Source organism: Oxyura jamaicensis, chromosome 5 (genome assembly GCF_011077185.1).
Source record: "Oxyura jamaicensis isolate SHBP4307 breed ruddy duck chromosome 5, BPBGC_Ojam_1.0, whole genome shotgun sequence".
In the NCBI taxonomy this organism is placed as follows: Eukaryota; Metazoa; Chordata; class Aves; order Anseriformes; family Anatidae; genus Oxyura; species Oxyura jamaicensis.
Window position 1 is genome coordinate 47174152 of NC_048897.1, and position 21811 is coordinate 47195962.

The 21811-nt window shown below is 37.6% G+C and overlaps 1 protein-coding gene across 4 annotated transcripts in view; it reads left to right on the forward strand.

Annotated features, from left to right (window-relative positions):
• Positions 1-10517: 10517 nt before the first annotated feature.
• Positions 10518-21811, forward strand: part of ESR2 (estrogen receptor 2) — a 38441-nt gene continuing 27147 nt past the window's right edge. Inside the window, exons 1-5 of one of the 4 annotated variants that reach the window (XM_035326795.1) lie at positions 10518-10595; positions 10809-10897; positions 11853-11943; positions 14857-15326; positions 21456-21631. In XM_035326795.1, coding sequence (XP_035182686.1) covers positions 11941-11943; positions 14857-15326; positions 21456-21631 — 649 coding nt within the window. In that variant the 5' untranslated portion in view covers positions 10518-10595; positions 10809-10897; positions 11853-11940. Of the gene's footprint in view, positions 10596-10808; positions 10898-10986; positions 11123-11795; positions 11944-14192; positions 14323-14856; positions 15327-21455; positions 21632-21811 lie in introns of those variants that run through there. The other 3 variants (XM_035326796.1, XM_035326793.1, XM_035326797.1) reach the window with 3 other exon arrangements.

Consider the following 21811-nt stretch of genomic DNA (forward strand, 5'->3'; position numbering starts at 1 on the left):
TTAAGGACAGCTGATCTTGATGTTTGTTGAAAAACTATTGAAGAGCAGTAGGTGTGACCAATTACTTTTCATCCTTATACCAAAGCTACTTCATTAGTGGTTACTTTGAGCTAGTAGGCCTCTTTCTATCTTGCCCAACTATTCTTTTTTCCCCATTGCCTATTTTCTCATGAAATCAGCAAAAAAGGAGATAATGATCATTCATTAGGGTGAGTTGATCTAATAAACAGGTGTATGACATCGGTCATGTCCTTCAAAGCAGTTATCATCTTCTGCAATTGCATGGTTCTCCCTTCATATAATCTATTTCACCATGTAAGGTAATTAAATTTCTCTGCTGATTCTGTGAGGCTTTATGGAAAGCTACCCTTCTTCAAGGGATCCTATACTATAAGATCGAATGTTTTTTTATTATTATTATTTTTTCCTGAACTTGTCTAGGTTACTAAATCATAGAATAACAAGATAGTTTGGGTTGGAAGGGACCTTAAGCATCATCTAATTCCAATCCCCTGCCATGGTCAGGGGCATCTTCCACTGACCTTCCAGTAGACCATGTTGCTCAAAACCTCATCTAACCCAGAGCTAGGTTAAATGAAGAGGAATTCCTAATAGTAAGGGGTTGAAACAGCAGAGAGGGAAGTGGACTTTTATCTCCCAGACATTAAGAAACAAAATCCTCTCATGTGACCTCTCCATGGTTGAACATGGGTAAGAAAGAGATCATTTTATGGAAAGGATGTGGTTTCTAGCATCTCTAAAGGTTATCTTCTCTCTGGAAGTGGAAAGGCTGGGGAAACAAGGTCTGTTATTGGCTTTGGGGGAGCAGAGTTGCCTCCTCTATAGCATCAGCAAGGAAGCTAGGATCTCAGAATAAATCTGGTATTTATTTAGAATAACTTAATTCCTACTTCAGGACAAATCCTAACAAACATGTTCTACTATAGCAGCATACTCAAGGCCCAGGCCTCTAAGGGACAGGAATACACTTTAAGATCATAAATCATGGCTGGGCACTGTATATGGAAAGACCTAAATGGGAGCAGAAAGGAGTTTGAGCTACGATAGTAGGGGGAAAGCCTTTGTACATAGCCTCTCAGTATCCAGGTGTGTCCCTGGTCACCTTGAAACCAGGAGCCTCAAGAAGGTGTGGCTCCAGTTTTTATAGGATTTGGAGGTGCTGTGAACCCAAAAGCTGTATGTAAAGCTGGTGTTTCTAGAGGTAGTAACAAATTAATTCTTCAAGGATTTTTTTTTCTGTGTGGAGCAGAAATAAACCTTCCCTTGTGATAACAATTTCTCTTTTCCATCAGAATATTTAGGGAATGAAGTGTATGGTACTGGGGTGGAAGCCATGGTAACAGAGTAAGGTATTCACCCACTGGATGCTCACAGGTGATGAGGAGAATATAACCTTTCGCCTTTTTGAAGTTTCCTTCAAATTCTTCTAGGCATAATTATGATGATTATTTCTGCAAATTTCAATATTGCATCCTTCTTTTCATTATAGTTTACTTCTTTATATGGATATGTGAGATACCATAATGAAGTTGTGTAGCCTTTTTTCACAACTATCAACTGTTGTCCTTAAGGAAATTGCCACAGTAATTCAATAATAGGCATGTGAAAAAATGTAAGCACTAATGAATATTGCCCAAAAAAGATTCCTTCTGCAGCTCTGTTCTGGCCATTTTTCTTCACTCCTCCTTTGGTGTTATCCTTTTACTATAACAGCTTTAAAAGTTGTGGGTGGTGGTGAAAAGATTCTTTGTTAGGTGAATCCTCAAGTCAAACCACTTTTAAATTGCTTATATCATGTGAATTTGCTAGGAAGCCAAGTTGTGACTGAAAGACCTGGGGCACTAAATATAGTAGGAATGCTGAGAAGAAAACTTGGTGCTTTACCTGGGGAGTTTGCAGGCAAAGGCAAGCCCAATTGCCATGGTAAGTCCTCCTATGGTCCCAGCAGTTGCTCAGCGTTGAATTATTTTAGGGTGATAATGATGTAAGTAACTCCTTGTATCTTGGACAATACCAAATTTATCCAGTTATCAATGATGGGCCTGGGTTGTCAAGCAGGTAAATTTACCCATTTTATTCACTACAACACCTTTGACTAAGGGAACTGCATTTGAATCTATTGACATTAATGTATTCTTCTTCACGCACTTGTAAACACAGGGGAGCATACCATCCTGAGCTACATCTTATTTGGATTATTTTTGCCTTGTGTACTGTCTCAAGGCTCCTCAGAGTTGCTCCACATGTCTGGTAGACAGGTGCTGCTCCAGTTGCAAACTGTTGTAGCTCAGTGTCTAATCATCTCTTCCTATGCACAGAAACTCCTGTCTTGACACTGCCCCTCCCATTACCTCCCACCGTCCAAATCTATCAATAAAATACATTAATTAAAGACCTTCTGATTTTATATTGTTTTAGGAAACATTAATATACTTTATATATAGAAAGAGAAGGAGACTTGATATTTTTCTTTTTCTACTGCCTAATGACAACTTGTTCCTGATCATTCACCTAGCATATCTTTATTCCATCTGGTTATCTAACACATAACATTGTTAATAAAATCTTAATTTGCCTCGATTGAAGGTTTTTGCTTTTATTACCCAGAATAGATGCGGCTCCCAACTGAGAGATCTGAACAGAGAACAGAAATACAGTTCGCAAGTAACTACCTAAAGATGCTCCTAATGTTTGGCACGTGCATGCCTTGTTCTCCTTTCCCCTCTAAATCTATGTTTGGCTAGGCAGAACGTGTACATTAATTCTTAGATATGGCTGCTAACACATCTTGAAGTTATTGAAGGCGAATACAGAATGGTTTTCTACAGAAACTGGTGTGCTCTAAGGTGACCGATGACAGGGACTGCCGTGGTTTCTTGTAGGCTTACCCAAAGAAAGGCAGTGGTCTGTTTTAGTAGTTGAATTCCTGGGGAAAAGGCAGCCATGTAGATATCTTGAGCCCACTGATGTCCTTTTTATACAACTTCTGCTGATGGCTACCTGAACCCCGGAGGTGCAATGAGTGTTGTGTGCTCTGTGCTCCCTGGTTTTTAAAGATTTTGTTATCCCTTCAGGAGAAGTAAGGACCCTTTAGCAGTAGAATCTCTGATGTCCTGTGAAAGAGGCGAAAGGGTAGTTGCTAAAAATAGAGGGGAGCTTTGGCAAGGACCAATATTTAAAGTAAAGAGACTTGCAGGATCAGGGCCTGGTGTGGGTAGTTTAGGGGCTGTGCCAGGGCCTGAGGGGAACAAATAACTGAACTGCATTTCTGTAGTACGTAGCAGTAAACCTTTAGATTCCTATGCCATTAGTATTGAGGATGATGGGGAACATGATCTTATCCTTAAACAGCATTTATGGGTTACCACAGGCACAAGTAGGATTGCATAGACACTGGTTTGAAGCTATATAAGAATAATTAAAAAGAGCTGGCCGTAGGGACTTGAATCCCCTGTAGCTTGCAAAATACTTTATCAGTTAAAAACAAAGGGAATTTCAGACTAAAGCCAGCTGTGTTTGGACCTGCAAAATACTAATGAGAGGAGATGGGGAGGCTCAAGGAAAAGGACATAGAAGCAAGTTAGAAAAGCAAATCTAATGCTGAGAAAAACTGCATTAGCATGAAGTAATTATGGGAACGGCTGTCTGAGTGGACAGTAATACTGCCTAGGCTTGGTCCTGGCTGTGCTTGCAGGGAAGCTGTTGACAGCAAAGTTGTCAGAACTACTTCATCTGCATGGGTTGATAATAGTCAAACCTCCAAATTCAGATGAAATATTCAGAAGGTTGTGTAGACTTGGAGGTATTTTTTGGATCTAAAATGCAAGAATAACATGATGCCTTATCCAAACAAATTTACAAGCACATCAGCTTCCCTAGAGTAGATAAGGTTAATGCTGTGCAACTAATCAAGCATTTTGAAAGCAATCCCAATGTATAATTGAGAACTGGACCTTACTGTGAGTCTTCGAATTTATTTTCCTTTTTGTAAATAAATGTTAAGTTGATAAAATAACAACAGCACTTCATATGACTGCTAGTTAATTTGGTTTGCAAGAAAAATAATGTAGTTACATTAAAAAAATAAAAATAAAAACAAAAAATTGTATGCATGCATCTGGTGTTTAAAAAACATTACCAAAGTAATTTATTAATAATGTTGTCCAAAATGTTTAGGATGAATATGTTGCTGGTTCAGAGTGAATGTTAGTTATATTTAAGGTTTTCCTGTGACAAAGATTTAAATAATAAAAAAAGTTTGATTTAGTTTTTTTAAAATGTCAGTATTTGCTTTCTGAATTGTTGGTTAGTTAATCATTCATATTTCTGTGCTAAATATGGGAATGGTTGGCTTATAAAATGGTTCAGTAATATAAGAGCTTTAACTGCAGTGAACGACAAATTCAGAAGCTTGTTATGTCAGAAAGGAGGAGGAGGAACTTCTGTTTAGGTCTTGCCTTCACAGGGAAAGGAAACACTGATAGTATCTGTGTAATCTTGCACTGATGAGCTGGCATCACATTGCTTTGAAAAGATTCATATTTGAGATCTGATGACTAAGTGGTGGTGAGCACAGCTGCTTTAGAATCTGAGATAAAGGAAAGAAGGAAAACAAATCCAGAATTGCTATGTGAAAACCTTGCTGACATGTAATGCTGTCAGAACATTTATAAAGAGCAGAAACCCTATTCAGTGTCAATCAGGTACGTGCTATATTGAATGAAATATTTATTATTTTCAATGTTGCCAAAGCTCTGCAATTGATAGGCACTGGATTTATGAACAATAAACTTTATAAGTGAAATTGGGTAGCTGAAATATTAAGAGTTTTTGTTCTAGTTCAGAACACATTTGTTCTTAAAGTGTAACAGTTTATGCAGATTAAATGATCTTTCAACAGGTTTGTGTTTTAAAATTCTTTTAAGTATGCAAATAAAATTGTAGGAGTTTGCTGTATCTTAGTACTTTGGCTTAAGAAGCTAATTAGCATAGAATTACTGCACTAAAAGCAGAAGGAATGTTTTTGAACATTTATTAGTGGTTATTTCTGTTTTAAGATTCTAGAAAAACTGCAGAGATTAATATGCTAATAAATGGTAAAAGCCAGTTCTTAGCATCATAGTATTTTTAGGGCCTGATCCAAAGCAAATTGGAGTTATTAGAAGTTTCTTCATTGACTTGACTGGACTTTGAATCAGGCTCTTTAGATTCCAGGTATCACACTGATGAATGTCTTAGGTTTTGTTCTTACTACGGTTGTGTCTATCTAGGTAGCTTTCCCATGTTAAAGCCACTGATATAAGATTCCATCCTTTTAGAAGAAAATTCCGTTTTGAAAAGCATTTTCTTAATTAAGCAAGCAGTTACAAATCTTTTCCTTAAGTGTGCTTTTGGAAATGCTATTTTATATATATACATTTATATATATGTGTGTGTGTCATTTAACAACTGAAGGTGGGACAGCATATGCATACATCTTCATCAAATCCATCAGAACCACTGCCTGAATGCTAGTAAAGATTTTTCGGCTAGCAATGACAGGAATGGTCTGGTCACTTTTTCTCGGACATCTAAAAGTGAAGTTTTGCTGGATGAAATACATTTCAGTCTGGAGGGGAAATGAGATATACAGCATAAAATGTAATTTAGAACTTGGGGTGGCTGGTAAATGTTCTATACCTTTTGAGGAAAAGGTTCAGTTTTGTCATATGGGGAATGATGCACCATACCTTTTATATACAGTGAAAGTATTGATATGTTTACAAGTTGCATGAGAAACCCCTTTTGAACATAAAGTCATTTAGCATTTGATTCTGACATAGTGGGAATTAGCAGCTATTTATTTGCTCATCCGTATCCTTGAAATTCCTTGCTCATCTGTTGCTTCTCCAAGAAGGGAAGAAATCTAAGACAGAAGTACAGTGCCTTTACTGAAGCAACAAACACATTTTTGATTTCTAATTTAAAGCTTTAGAACTATTTGCTATTTCACAACTTCATTAAAATTCCTTTATAAGCTTGTGAACAAAATTTAAACATAGAATCACCCCTCTGTCCCTTATCCTATTTTTTTTTTCTTTCCTTTTGTAACTTTCCTATTTCTTTTTAAAAAAAGATGTAGCTTACACGTTGCAAACACAGTGACTGTAACACAGTGTTAGAGGAAGACAGCTGTAGTGTCTCTATTCTCAGACTGGTAGCCGTGTAAGTGAACAGTTCAGCTTCCTCAGACTTTTAAAGGAAAAATAACAATAAAAATCTTAGACCTGAAGGAATGGGATAAAACTGATGCTTCTTTACTGTTAATATCTGAAATGCTGTAAATTATGAGAACCGGTTAGCTTATCTGAGCTTCAAGTATTACTGGAGAATGTAGAACCAGAAAAAATATTTTTTTATCCCAGTGAATTTGTTTGTTGGTAACCTGATAAACCTAAAATGTCACAGGAAGAAAATTGCCATAGTTTTAGAGACAGTCTAAAAATACTGCAGTTGCAGAATTGCCTTCAGTTAGAGTCAGACACTGAGTTTTTATGATGATGCTGTGATACTGAGTGGATTAAAGTATACCAATTAAAAACCACTATTAAGCCATATTACTATATGCTGTTTTTAAATACACTGAGTTTTAGTTCTGGTTCTAGAATATTGACTTAAAGGTACAAGTAGAAAAGGATGTGTGGTGAAAAAGGACAGTGATCCAGGGGGATGAATAGAATTTAAAACCACTCTGTTATTGTGCTTTTCTTCAGTTATCTGCATCATGCTTTTGCTAGCAGCAGGAAATATTCACATGGAAGAGTTTGCTGGTCCATTCCTCCAGAGACAGGAAAAATGAAGCTCAGAGAACAGAAATCCCAGGGTGATTTTTCAGATTTCATTTTAACAAGACTAGGAAGGCATTCAAGTTTTGTCTTGATTAATATGTTGGACAAATGTCCACCTGTGTGAATAAACAACAAAATTGACTAACTCAGCTGAGCCAGGATTTTACCCATGGACCAGTAAAAGGCAATTTTTCATGTCCAGTTCAATTATGAGACAAATCTGAACCTTTTTTTGCCCTTTAAAGAACTAAAATGTATACAAAACCTTTGTTACCTGTGGGTAATGCTAAAGATACCTAATTTGGGATTCCGTGCAGCATTAGAACAGTGTGTCACAGCTTGCAAAGTCAAGAATAAACAACATCTCAATTTTTGTACTATTTCAATAAATTAGTGAAGAAAAGTTACAGCATAACTGCCAATTTATCAGGCAGTTGTAAGTCTTTTAAGCCAGTAAAATTGGGTATTAAATAACTATGTTGCGATAACTTTTTTTTCCTTTTTTTTTTCTTTTTTTTTCTTTTTTTTTCTTTTTAAAGAAAGAATGAAATTGCAGGGACAAAAATGTTTAGTTTTGTACCTTCTGTTAATGTGAAGGTCCATAGCAAAATCAATACAACTGAACTACTATTTTACATGAATTCCAGTGCAGAAACAATACTCAATTATAGCTAAAACCAGAAAAAAAAAAAAAAGCTAAAAGTGTACTATGTTTCACATGTATTCTTACATAGATTTCACTTCTGACCAATTACAGAAACAGTTGTTTATTTGTTTTATGACTAAAAAGGCAAAAGTTTGTGCAGTAAAATCTAAGGCAACTGTGAATTTATTTATGAACTATTTTGTTTGCATACTGAATGGAGCAAGATGCAAACTGTACACTCCTTGCTGTAATAGTCACACAACTGAAGAAAGTCTCCCAGTGTCTCCCAAAGCAAAGTACAACTTCAGAGCTTCAGTGGCTGCCTGCCTGGCAGTGATGGAAAAAGCATCTTGCATGTGGCCTATTTTTCTTGGGCAGACGAAATAGTGAAAAAGACTCTTCTGTTACGTATGTTAGTCTTACAGCATAAATAATTTGCATAGTAATATGTAGAAAAAATCACAGTAAGAAGTGTTTGTATTTGGGGGAGGAGAAAGTGGATTATGCAGCATTCCGTATTAGCCTGGCAGGAAAAAGTCTGCTGTTTTTTCTCTACTCTTCTGGTCACCTAGATCTGAAAAATGGCTCCCTGGCAGCAGGTTTACAAGGAGGGTTTTCTAAGGCCTCAGGCAGCTATGGCTATCACTGTTCCTTCTTGGCCTGGTAAAACATGAGGTTATTTGCAGAGCCTGAGGCATGGCATGCTTAAGAGAACAGCCAGTGCATCACGTCTGCTCACCCAGGAGAAATTACATCCTGCACTGACTGGCATACATGCCAAACTGAACCCCCACCCCATGTTTTGGAGCTATGGAGGGTCAGACCCTCAGGTGGTATACTGTCTTCTGCAGAGTTAATCTGTTCACGTTATTTGGGTATAAGACTTATTTGTCTACCCACCTACCTAAACTTGTTGCCTGCAGATTGCAAGGGTTCTGGGTTTAAGGGGCAGCTATGACCTTACTTTTTTGTCTGCTGGCCAAGGGGCTCTTAATCTCATCACAGGTTTTTATGCCTGGTGATGGACAGCTGCTGCCAGGGAATCTCTCATCTATACTTTCCTCAGAAAGTGAGACAGGCAGTGTCTCTCCCTGAGAGAATAGGAAGCATCAATTCCTGCTGTATTCCTATTGCCTGATTTGCTTGTTTTTCTTCACATATTGACTTTTTTTTCCCCTCCTTTTCCTCTCCTAAATTTCTGTCTGACATGAGTGCATTGCTGCTGGCATTGTTCTGTGTCTGCCTGCTGTATATCCTCACAGACCGGCCTGGGGGGAACCGCTGTGGGAACAGGGAATAAATGCGGTGGTATTTTCTGTTCCTGATTTATTTATTTAAGTGTCAGGATAGAGACTGATGCTGGGAGATGTGGAATTGTTATAAGAGTAAACAAAAAGAACTTGACTGAAGTCAAAGAATCACAGCCCCTGTGCCAGCTCATGTCTATACCGTGCCAAAAACTAAGAGACGGTTATTCAGTAACCTGCTGAGTTGTGTAAAAGCCCTACTGGACAAAATGAGGCTATTTCTCCATATATATTTGAACTTTTTGATGGCAGATGATTGAGCTTGGCACTCTGTTTCTCAGCAGAGTCATACAAATTAAAGATGTCCCTCAACACAGGCTTTTGTAATGACTAAAATACTGTGGGGTGGAGGAAGACTCCTTTGTGCTTGTTCTAGGGCATTCTCATTAAGGGAGAAATGGTGGTTGAAGAAAGTAATTCCTCATGGACACAAGGAACTGGTATATTCCCGGCTTTCTGCACAGAGCTATGATCTGATCATCAAACCAGCTATTAACTGCTCAGAAGTAACTTCTTAAGAATTAGCTAAGTTAATTAGAGTGTGCTGAGACACCTTGCCAAAGTGTGCTTCAGTGATAGTGGATGGAGATGTTCATCCCAGCTCAGTGGAAACACAAGTCCCAGGTATAGGCCTGCCTGTACTGCTTTCTCTGGCCCTTCCTGACATCAGAAGGAGATGTTTTCTTTTAATAATATTGTTCTTATTGGACAAGCGTGAAGTTCTGTGTAGTGGCTTTTGCCATGATACTGCTGTAGGCTGAAGTGTGATTAAAAAATCATTGGATTAATCCTTGTAATTGCTACTTGCGTAATGGTTTTAATGTATGAAGCATGTTAGAATTTTCCCACTGAAATTCCAATATTCTTTTTGATGCAATATGTATTTGAGTGTCCACACTGTACTTTCAAGTAATTACATGGAGAGTAAAGGAGCTGAAATCTTTGTTTGCATTTGTATTCTTGAACTGGACAGTGGCTTTCTCTATTTCTGGTCTGTAGGTTTCTAAGCTTATTAAATGTACTGAAGAAATGCAAGTCATAGAAATCTTAAGTCTGTTCTGAGGTCTGATAATGTTTTAAGGGCCTATAAAATGAAAAGCTAAAACTACTGTAGTAAACCTTAATCCCAGTTTGAATCAAGATCTGAAAATATTTCCTGTTATATACATACCTACTAATGATCCAATTCTAATTCCAGTATATATGACATCTCTTTGCATGTAACATGAAGTGTTATATGGTGGTTATCCTTGAAGAGGACCCATAGCTCTATACTTCTTGAACAAAGTTGACAAGGTGGCCAGTGTCCTGAGTAATTATCCTTTGTCATGCTTCACTCTTTCCAGCACAGGTATAATGGAATTTCCTCTTCTATGAATGCCTCCAGCAGTGGAGGAACATAGTCATAAAACAAACAAACAAACAAAAAACAGGTAGGAAGAGATATCTGGAGAGCAACTAATCCAGTATCCTTCTCCAAGTGAGGTCAGGTTGCCCAGAGCCTTTTTCAGCCAAGCTTTTTGGTATCTCTAAAGATGGAGATTTCACAGCCTTCCTGGGTATCCTGTTCATGTTCTTAACAATTCTCATTATACAGACTTTTTTCTTATGTCCTACTGGAATTTCTCTTGCACTGATTTTTAACTGTAATCTCTTGTCCTGGTTTACACACTTCTGAAAAGTCTGTCTTTGTATTTGTAACTCCACTTCATGTAGTAGAAGACTGCAATTAAGCCCTTCTTCAACCTTGCGTTCCTCTGATAGAACAAACTTCGTTCCCTTGGTGCCTCTTGTGTAAGTCATGCATCAGATCCCTGAAATATTTATGAATGTTTAGAATAAACTAGAAGTTGTCAGTATTCCCACTAACACAAAGTCTAAGACAAGGCAGAGGGTGCTCAATTTGCTTAAGTGTTTCAAAGTGTTATTGCCCCTATGCCTTTAATCTGCAATATTTTCTTCAGAGAAGGTCTTGATCTCATTAGAAACAGGCCGTTAATTTTGCAGGAATGGATATGACATCTGAGGTCTGGAAAGAGAGCTTTATTTTCCTTTTGCTTTCCCGTCTCCTACTTGTTGCATCTAGTACATCTCAGGTAATAATAAACTTGTTTACTTGTATGCCTTCTGTTGGCAGTATCTGGCACTGCTGTGTTTAATGAGTAATAAGTTCTCCACAAAACTTGAAGCACAAGTGCCTTTTTATGCATCAGCAATGACTTTCCTTTAATGATCAGTTTTTGAGAAAATGCTTTGGTTTATTGTTGTGATGAGATGCACAAAGTTTAACTTGGCAGAATATTAATAGAAAGCTTTGCAAGGTGAGTGAGGGGCTTAAGCTGTGGGGCGGTGTAATGCATGTTTGCTGAGTCACAGCAAACCAGTGCTCTATTAAAACAGAAGGAAGAATGATTACACTTTTAATTTAAACCTAGCAGAGAAAAAGGTCATCTTAATTCTCTGTGACAAAAAAATAAAAAAATAAAAAATTGCTCAAAATATGTGACTTGCCTAGAAAACTCTAAGCATGTTGTTTACGTTGATGGGATGGTGCCTGAGAACATCCATTGCTCTGTTTTCTTGCAGACTGTTGTGTTTTTCTAGGAAAAGCTATTGTATTGTTTCCAAGCAGGCTCTAAACCATGGCAGCCTGCCCTCCCTACCTATTTTTTCCTCTTTCTAAAGCTAAAAAAAGTCAATTTAGTTACTTCATACAAGGCTTTTAATAAAGATACTTGATATAGATAATGTACAATAAACAACATTTGAGCGTACATATACCCATTTGAGTTTGTTCAAATAGGTCAGATGGCTTAATTATTTACCCATGTGTCTGTTTGACTATGACATCTAAACCAGCATTCTTGTGCTTGATCTGGCGTTTGTTGCATGGTGACTGTCAAGATACATCGAGTTAAATATGTAGAGCTGTTTAAAGACTGGAGAACTATTTTTCTTTTTCTTTTATTTTCTTTTTTCTTTCTTTTTTTTTTTTTTTTTTGTGGAAAGCATTGACATTACATTTTTTTCTTCCTATGTTCTCATGGATAGTGGTATCATCCTCTGTGTGCTGGAGCCAATGGAACTGTATTCTCTTATGCCAGATATGAATCCTGTGCTTAGTGTACTAGATTTGTGAATGGTAAGTGTCAACCATTCTGTCTGATTTCTTGAGTATTTATTTAATAGCATTTCATTTGTTCACTATCTTGCTAAACTGACTTAAGTGGATTGAAACACTTGCAGTCTCCCAAGATGACTGTGTTTCAATAATAGATACCTCTTTTTTTTGTGTCTGGTACAGATCTAGTGCAGTGCTGATGGGTTAGATCTAAATAACATGCTTGTTATTTAGATAACAAATGATAGTGAAACCTCTAAAACCTTTCCTCAGAGGAGGAGGAAAAATTGGGATAGGAGTTCCAGAGTCATGGAGAAGTTCGTTTCAGTTTAATGAATGGTGTTTACAGGAGAAGGATGGAACAAATTTATTAGCCAACTGCTTATTGTAATCCTCAGCTCAAATGTGGTCATGCTTCTTTCTGAGGTATTGAGGTTAGTGGAGTTTGTTTTCTGTAGCCTTAAATCTTAACTCTGGTTACCTAAATCTGTAGTTCTTCTTTAAGAAGTAGAACTCCACAGTCCAGCAGTCAGATTTCAGGACTTTTTGAGCAATCCTGGATGATTTCTGCAGCTTCACTTTATATGTGATGGTCTGGGCTTCCCATTTTAAATTTTCAGGGTATAAGGAAATGTGAGTGGCATGATCCCATGTAGATCCATCGTCTACTGTGGTTAAACTATTTCTGCTAACCAAGTTAATTATCTTAAGACAATGCTGTTGTTTTTCACTATATTGCAGTCTGTTCAAGACTGCAAGTACAATTGTCTTTAACCTTCTGGAACCCAGAGTTCTTTCTCTTGTAAATAAGTCATAAGCAGTCTGATTTTTGAGGAAGGCTGTACTGACTTCTCATGCTTGCACAGACTCCTCCCTCTAAAACTTCACTGTTGCTATTCTTAAGTTCTCTGTATATTTCTAAATATTGTGTGTTGTCCTTTGGAAAGAATGTAACTGCCTATTTAGCAAGAGGTTATCTTCCATACCCCTCTAGTGGATTGCCTCTCTAGAATAACATGACTTGAAGCTCAGTTGATTTCAGTTCATGAAAGTACGTAGTACCAGCTCTATGCTCTGTTTATACAGTGTTCATGCATGTATTTTCTAAATGACTGAGGGAAAGTATACAGCAAGTTGCCTGCTGCCAAAGCTAATAACCAGCTAGAGACATTCTGCTGTTAAAACAGAGATGTGGTGGTAAAGCCTCCCAAGCCCTTCTTTCAGGAGGGTTTGGGGTTACTCTGCATTGTGTGGCCTTTGAAGGGGAGAAGGCAGATGCAGCACAGTCAGTTCCTGCTGGGCAGGGTTGGTGAAAACATTTTGGGTGCTCCTGCAGAGTTTCCATGCACACCTTGAGTACGTGCAGCCTCTGAGTTCCCTAAAAGTGTGCAGCTTTATCTACACACAACCTTGAAACACATTATAATTCAGTGTGCTCGCTTGGCCCATTCATAGTAACAGCCGAAAATAGTCAAATAAAAGAGATAAAAATAAATAATTTTTTATTTCCGTCATTTTCTGTTTGAAAATTATTTGGGGTACCCGCCCTTAAAATGATAGTGAAAGAGCATTGGGATATTCAGTGCTTTTTGCAATGAAAATTGAATAATACTTTGTTTTTATTTTTCCTTAAGGGAGACTGTGAAGCAACTGGCTAGGACAAATAAGGCATGTAGATTGTGTGAGAAGTGAGGTTGTGTTCTCCTGCTTTGTCTGCATCAGAGTTCCAGTGCAACAACTGCTGGACATAAAACACTGCTGAGATAACTCATTTTCCTGTTTCCCACAAAGGAAAAAACAGCTGCTGGGTCTGAAGTGCCCAAGATGATTTGAATGAGTTCCTCATTCTTTCTAGTTATATCTTCAATTTTATCATCAGGGTGAAAAGTGAGACGGACCCTAAACTATCCATTGGTTCTGGGGGCTGAAACTTGCTATTTTGGAAACAAAATTGTTATGTATTTCATGCTATAAGAGGGCCATATGTCTGTCTTCAAAGGTGGAATGAATTGCACATGAAGCCCACAGTGAAGAATTAAAAAGAAAATCTGTAAAATACTACTATAAAAGTAATGGTTTCAGGACAGGGTTTATAATTACTGTGGGCAAATTAAGGTCGCTTGATTGCTGATTCAGGTAGGAGGAAGGATGGACAGTAGTCACACAGGGGATAGAGAATGCCAGGAAACTATAATACTTCCTGACCTTGTTGAATGGCTTGAGTTCTGTGTTGTCAGCTTCAGAAATATCTGCATTTTGTGGCTTCAATTTTATAATGGCTCTGTTCAGAGGTGCTGTATCCGAGTACCTCTCAGTGACAAAGTTGCATTGCTTACTGACATCCTTCCTGTCTTCCTTCTCTGTGGAGAGGGATGTGCAGCGGAGTTCTGGTTTTGGAAGGTAAAGCGTGTGTATATGTGTGTGTTCAAAGTATCTGCTGTTACACACTTATGTTAATAAAGGGAAGGCTGAAGTAGTACACTCACAGTGGGAACAGGAGGTGGTGAGTTTTTATGAAGATAATTGATTTCTCAGGGCGCTTACTCCACAGTTATGCACCATGGGGTGATTTTGCCTTTAACATAGACAGCTTTACCTTGGTCGTAGCAAGTTGGTTAGGATCCAAGTTGTCACCGGTATCTTTGTTTCAGATTCCAAATGATATATTTTTTTGTGTTGTTATTTTGAAATGGAATTTTTACTCAATAAGTGTCTTAGCCTTTATTTTTAAGGAAGTTCTAGAAAGTTTTCTGTTTCTTAAAGGTAGTAAATTTGGACACTGAGTGCTTAAGTGTATTTGGTATGTAAAGTGTTTTCACAGTATATGTTTATATTTTCTATTTTACTAAATCCCCTTTTGCCTTTACAAGAAAAGACTTAAGACAAAGCTTTCTTACTTTTTAATTCAACTTTTTTTGTACCTTAACATCTTAGGATGAATATTTAAACAAACTTCAGTCTTGCTTCAAAATGTCCCTCTGTGCATCTTCTCACAAGGACTTCTCTCAGTTGCTGCCACTTCAGGATATTGGATGTAATAAAACAGAAATTAAAAACTCGCCCGCTGGTATCAGCTCTCCAGTTCCCTACAGCTGTAATCAGTCCACACTGACAACAGAACACAGTCCGATCTATATTCCTTCGTCTTACATGGAAAACAGACATGAATATTCTGCAATGGCATTCTGCAGTCCTGCTATGATTAATTACAACATTACCAGCAACTTTGGTGATTCAGAGAGTGCATCTGTGAGGCAAACATCAAGTCCAAATGTGTTATGGTCTGCTCCTGGCCATCTCTCCCCCCTGACACTGCACTGTCAGTCGTCGCTTCTCTATGCGGAGCAACCCAAGAGCCCGTGGTGCGAAGCAAGACCAGTGGAGCCAGTGCTACCTGTAACCAGGTGAGCAATACTCACTTGTTTAAAACTTTGCTAACTATTATTTACAGCTTCTTTATTTTTTTAAGTCTCTCTCTCTCTCTCTCTTTTTTTTTTTTTTTGTTTAGCATTTGACTTCTATGTGTTGGTCTGTCTGAAAAACAAAGCAAAAGCAAAAAAAAACCCCTATCAAACATCAGATCAGTCCTCTTACTTTTGCTATTTTTTTTAATGTAACTTCTGAAATGGGATTTCTTTATAATGGCTCCTTAGAAAACTATGCAGTGACATAAAGTACTGTAAATGCCTTCAATGTAGGTATTACTGTGTGTAAACAAAAGTTGAAGGCTGCTGGGTACTACTTTTAATAAAAATGAATTTTGCTCTGACAGATTAAGTCCTCTGGGTGAAATAAATAAAGGTTTATTCTATTTTCCTTTTCATAAAAGTTGTTTGATTTCCATTTGATTTCCATTTTACCTGGATTTTTTTTTCTGTGCTGAATAGTTATAAAGGTTATCATGAACTTAGAATTTAAAGGAAAGTTTGTCTTTGTTTTTTTGTTTGTTTTTAATGTTGACAGTCATGCCATAGCATGTATCATGTTCAGAAGAGTGTTGTTACTGAAAAAGCCTGACTATGTCTTGTTGCTGTTTTGAAATAACTTTTTATAAAGGCTATATGGACAGTAGCTTCACAGGCTAAATTTTTCAGCAGTAAAACTATTTGCAAAAAAACTTCCCATTCTGCACATTCACTGATGTTACAAACCATAAGATATCTGTACATCATCAGCTGATAAAATGACTCCATTCATGTTCACAACAGCTGTTTTATAGATGAAAGCACGAGGCATCACGGGTGCTGTTCCTGTTCTACCAATTGCATGTTTATTCATAGGGGCTCCTTATTTAACTTCAGCAGTGATTGTCAGTATGAAAACCAGTGCGTCTTGGCAAAAAAAAAAAAGTCTAGTTCAATTACTAATAAAGGACTTGCTTATTTTTGATACTACCCACATTCCTTCTGCAATGGGTGGGCCCTATGTTGTCTGCGCAGAGCTGAGGCGTGAGATCTAAGTCTGCTTCAGACTCAGGGACTGCAAAAATCTGCAGCGTGACCACCTGAATAGTCTGCCTTTGGAGTCAGCAGAGCGTAACAGGCAGTTCTGTAGTGCAAACCTGCTTCGGGTGTAGGTGTGTGGATTGGGAGGGGATATTTGAATAGCACCAGTATACAAAAGGATTACCCTGAACCGCGTCCAATAAATGGGGCTAACATCTGAACTCTTCCCATTTTGGTTAATGTTTCAAAACAGACAGGTGTGGGAAAGCTGCTGTAGGATAGTGCTCTAAGCTGTTCCGATGGTGGGACAGCAACTGGAGTAACCCAACAGCAAGAGCTCTGCATCTGGTGCTCTGCAGCATGCTCTCTACACAGGCAGAAGGGAAGCCAAGCCTGTTAACCTGGTGTTCACGTAACTAAGTCTTACGCCTTTTGTACAGATTCTATGGACTATTGCTCCTGTAGCTGATGATGACTTTACTTAAAGGGGAGAAATCAATTAAATGTGGAGTCTACTTTTTTGTATGGTCTTCGTCTTTCAGCAGCAAGTAAATATTATATTTCTTGCTATCTGGACCTTTTCAGTGGTTCATTTGTCTCAGTATGATGCATTGTAACCCCCTCTGTCTACAGGACTTGTTAAACGAACAAACAAAATGTTTAATTTGACATGCAAACACAAAAACCAAGAGCTGTAGTTCCCTTCTTGTGGATATCTGGCCTGAAATGAAGATGTATTTTCTTTTTATCCTTTGGTGAGGTCTTAAACTAATGTCATGAACATTGTATTTATTGCCATGGGAACAATGACTGTGACACTACATCTTCGTAGATTATACCTTGAAGGAAGAGTTCTTGGGATTGAAACTTAAAGGAATAGCTCTGGGGGAAGGGAGAGACTAATGCTGCAAAGAGTAAGTAATTTTAAACAGCATTGTAGTTCAAGAAAAAAGGGGGTTGTTTGAATGATGAATAAGAAAACATTACCACATAGTTAGGTCTGTTATACAGTTTATTTTACCTTTAAAAATAAAGCAAAACTCTCACTGTGAGAGGATTTATTTTCCCTGGGTGTAAACTTCCATTAACATTAGCTAAACTAATGTGGTCCACCTTGCTACAGATGATCATTGTGTCATTTGGACCTTCCTGCAGATCAGCTTGAAATAAGAAACTTGAATTCTGTGCATTCCTATTCCTTGCAAATAAGTTCCTTACATGAAAACAGAAGAGTTTTTATTTAATTTTGCTAAATATTATTCAGTGTGGTCCTTTTTTACACTAGTATTTCAACAAAAAATGAACTGTTATTCCATGTAAAAATAGGCATAGATCTTAAAAGCTTTTTTTTTTTTTTTTTTTTTTTCCTTCAGCAAATGGTGGGAATTTAGTGATACAGACTCTGTTTCTTTCTATTGTATGTCCTGTAGCTAGTGAAGATAATAGAAATAGTGTCATAAATTTTGTTGGTTCAGATTTGGTGTATCCAAACACTCCTTTTATATTAAAATGAAACAGAATAGGAATGTGACAATGTAATTATATGATATTTAGGAGTAATCTGGCAGGGAGTATGAGACTGATTTCTGCCTTCATGCCCTAACTAAAAGGTTTTTAATTAAAGAAGCAAAAGGTTTGATTTTAAAATGGACAGATATATTTCTTTTCAAAAAGTGTTAGGAAACTTTAATGAAGGTGCCAGATTGATTCTTCTGGAACTTAATTTGTTCCTCCCTTCCACTATTCTCCTTGTACTTCTGACTAATTGCAGAAAGAACATGAAAGTAAAGGTTTGCACAGGCCAGCAATGCTCGCTTGATTACAAATTATTTAGTAACTACATTTGCTTTGTTCACTGTGCACTAATATTTTATTTATGCATTGTTTAAACTCTGCTCTGAAGCTATAATTATTTGTTTCATCCTTCTATGCCATTTTTTTTTAAATTGTGTTAATTCTGTAGAACACTCAAAAGTATCTTGAAATCTCTCTGAAGTGATGGGTTGGCATTTCAATTTTATGATGAAGGAGTTACAGATTAAGCAGTAATATGTCCCTTAATCTTCAGATACCTATGGCACAATTTTCAGCATATTAATCAGTGTTTGGAGCAGAACCTGTGCTCTGGAGATATAAATATTGACAGTTTTGTGATATTAAACACCTCCACAAGTTATGGTGGAGGGAGTCTCTAGAAACTGAGGAAGATAAAGATTGAGAAGTATTCTGCAGCTGACTTTTACCCAACATCTTCCACATGTTCTGGGAGAGAAAGGAAGAGGTTTAAATTCCTTGGAGCAAAACTCAGTAACTATAAGACTCTCCTTGGACTTCCAGCATGCTAAACAGGGCAAGAGTATGAGCACAGGAAGCAACAGTCTTGGATACAGACTTTGTCATTGTACGGCTTATGTTCATATGGGATTGAATCATCTCCAGGCAGTGAATGAGCCAGTGGCCTGTGGGAGGGAAGTCTATTAAGAAATGATAAAATCTGGCCCGTTAATTTTTAACTTCACTTTTTTTTTTTTTTTGCCTTTTTGTTGTTTTTTAGTTTTTTTTTTCCCCCTTCTTTTCCTCTCTCTCGTTATAAAGTACAATAGTTTAGGTTTTAAAAAAAGCACGGCACACAACAAATGCTGTGAATAAATCTGGCTGATTGCCACAGTTCTTAATTTTTATAAAAAGTTGAATTTAGGCTCAAGTTATCCAGGTGTGGCATATGCATCAAACACATGCTGTGACAGAGCTCAAAATCCTTTTGGGTCACTTGCAGCTTGGGATATTCCATGGTTCTATGAAAGTTAGAAGGAATTAAGAGATGTGACAGATATTGAATACCCTAAATAGTTTTGCTGATTCCTTCTCCTTTAGGGTAATCATCTTGTCACTGTTGATGACTAGTAGGAAATAACTGACTTGTTACTTTCCAAAAAAAATCTCAGTTCTCTTTAGGGAAACATAATATCTCTATATAGAAATCATGATCATAAATAGAGAGCAGCCAGGGTACATCCTCCTTTTTCTTGTATCTTTTTGTGTAGGAGTTTTGTGGGCACACAGCCAGCTATGGCCAGTTTTAGTGGAGGACCTGGCAGCTTATTCATCTGCTGAGCATGCTTGAGTACACCAGCCACACAAGTGACGGGAAGCGGCCTCTAGCCATGTGTGAGGCTACCTGTTCTGTCTTGTCGTTTGTATGGATAAGCTGCCCCATCACGAGGTCCTCAGGGAAATGAATACGTACTTTAAAGCTCTCAACTATTTCCTAGCTCTGTTGTCCTTAAAGACAACAATAACAAGATGATTGGTTTTGAACCTCCTGCTGCACTGCCACAGCTATCGCCGATGAGCAGATTTCATGCCCGTTGAGCCTGCGGGAGGGATTTGTTCCAGACTGCTGCTCTGCGTGCAAGCTGTTTGCCACAGCCTGTAGAAGTCACGTAGCTTGCATGTGTGCGGGGTGGCTGACGCTTCTTTCTAGAGGATGAAACACTCTCAATGACTGGAAAGTAACAAGCAGCACTCCTTGGTGAGATGTTACAGTGTGTACTTTTTCTGTATTTTCATCCATAGCATCTCTGCTCTTTAACAAGGGCAATAAACATAGTTTGCTACAGCATATCAGTCACTGAGATGCTCTCCAGCTGATATAGATTCTCTTCTGATTCTCACAATTGGATCTTGGTTCCCAAGTACAGCTTAAAAATATATCTCTTCTACTAAAGCGAAATGCCAAATTACTTTTCCTTCCAAATACAGGGAAATGGAAAGGAGTAGCATTGTGTTTTCCTACTTGCTTTAGCAGCACCTTAGGTGTGTGTGATACAGCTCCTTTATTTTAAGGGAGAATTTCACCACATTGGGCTTCCCAGTGTGGCAGAAGGGGAAATACTTAGTGACTGAGAAATCCGTTAACTGTGTATGTAACCAGAGACCAGGGTCATTAAACATCTAAACACCTTTACTTCCTATAACATCTGAATAAACGAACATTTAAAAAGATTACTATTACTATTGTTTAAAGAAGCTTGCAGTAACTTATTTCTTCAATAAATACTGTAACTTTAGTGTTTTGGAATTTGCTGAGAAGCACTTTTTTTCCTTTCTGAATCTTCCACTAGAAAATTGTAGCATGTTCTCCTCAAATACTTGTAAATGCAATGATTTTTCATTGGCTTGTGGGTGTGTTTGTACTTACCTCCTGTCATGAAACTGGCACAAAGTCTACTTTTAACATGTTAGTTAAAGCCTCTTCAACAGCACTTTCAACATATTTGTGCTGTTCTGTTTAAACTTGCTCTTGTTGGTGAACAAGATTCTTCTGCTCTGGAGTGTATTCTTCACAAGTCACAGATTGTGCCACCTGCTGTCTTATTCAAACTGAAGTTTCTTATTTTTAATGCTGCTGGAAGGCAGTAGAACTCTGCAATTCCTAGTTTGTGCCTCTGAGCTGAAGTGTATACTGTTAAGTTCACTCTACAGCTTTCCTTTTGTCAGACTGCTGCTGAGAGTTTGCACATGTGACAGTATTTTCTCTCTAGCTAGAAACTGTATTGACCAAGAAGGTAAGACATGCTAAAACCACCAAGAAAATGAGGTCCAGAAATAATACAATGGATGTGTTTCCTATGCCTAATACATGTTTTACTGACAATCTTAGTTCCTTTCCTCTTGCTGTTTGTTTACAGGATCTTGGTGTCAGGAATTGGCCATTATTTCATGTTATTGTCCTGTTCTAATTTTAATCCAGTTGCTAAGAATAGTTCCAATGAGCTGCAACTATTTGCAACACTTCAGAAATGCAGGCATCTTATTAATTTAAGTGGCGAAAACGCTTTTATTGATGTTGTTTCTCCATCATTCTTGTATTTGGACTTCCTTTTACTTAGCATTTCCATTGTTGGGCTGATCAATGTAGGTGGTCACCTTGAAGAGAAAACTTTGTTTAATATTATGAGTTGATCTTGTAAGCTCAGATTGACATTTCAAGTGAAAAATAATGAAACCCTTTGCTAGATTTCTGTAGCTGTGACAGAGTTAGATTTATTTTTTACTCTTTTATAACATGTTTTTCTTCTCTATCAGAGAGACGTTAAAAAGAAAAACTAATGGCAATGACTGTACAAGCCCAATTGCGAATAATCCTGGTTCAAAAAGAGATGCCCACTTCTGTGCGGTCTGCAGTGACTATGCTTCAGGATATCACTACGGAGTCTGGTCATGTGAAGGCTGCAAAGCATTCTTTAAAAGAAGTATTCAAGGTAGGTAAATCAGCTTTTGATAAGTTTGCTCAGATTAATTATTTCATATGATGAGAGACTGCAGTGGTTGATCTAGCAGTGAGTTGATCTAAAATCCTTGTGCATGGTTGCATAGAGAAAATAGAACAACATGTGATTTGACTGCTTTATCTTTTGGTTCTTATGTGGTCAAGATCTGGA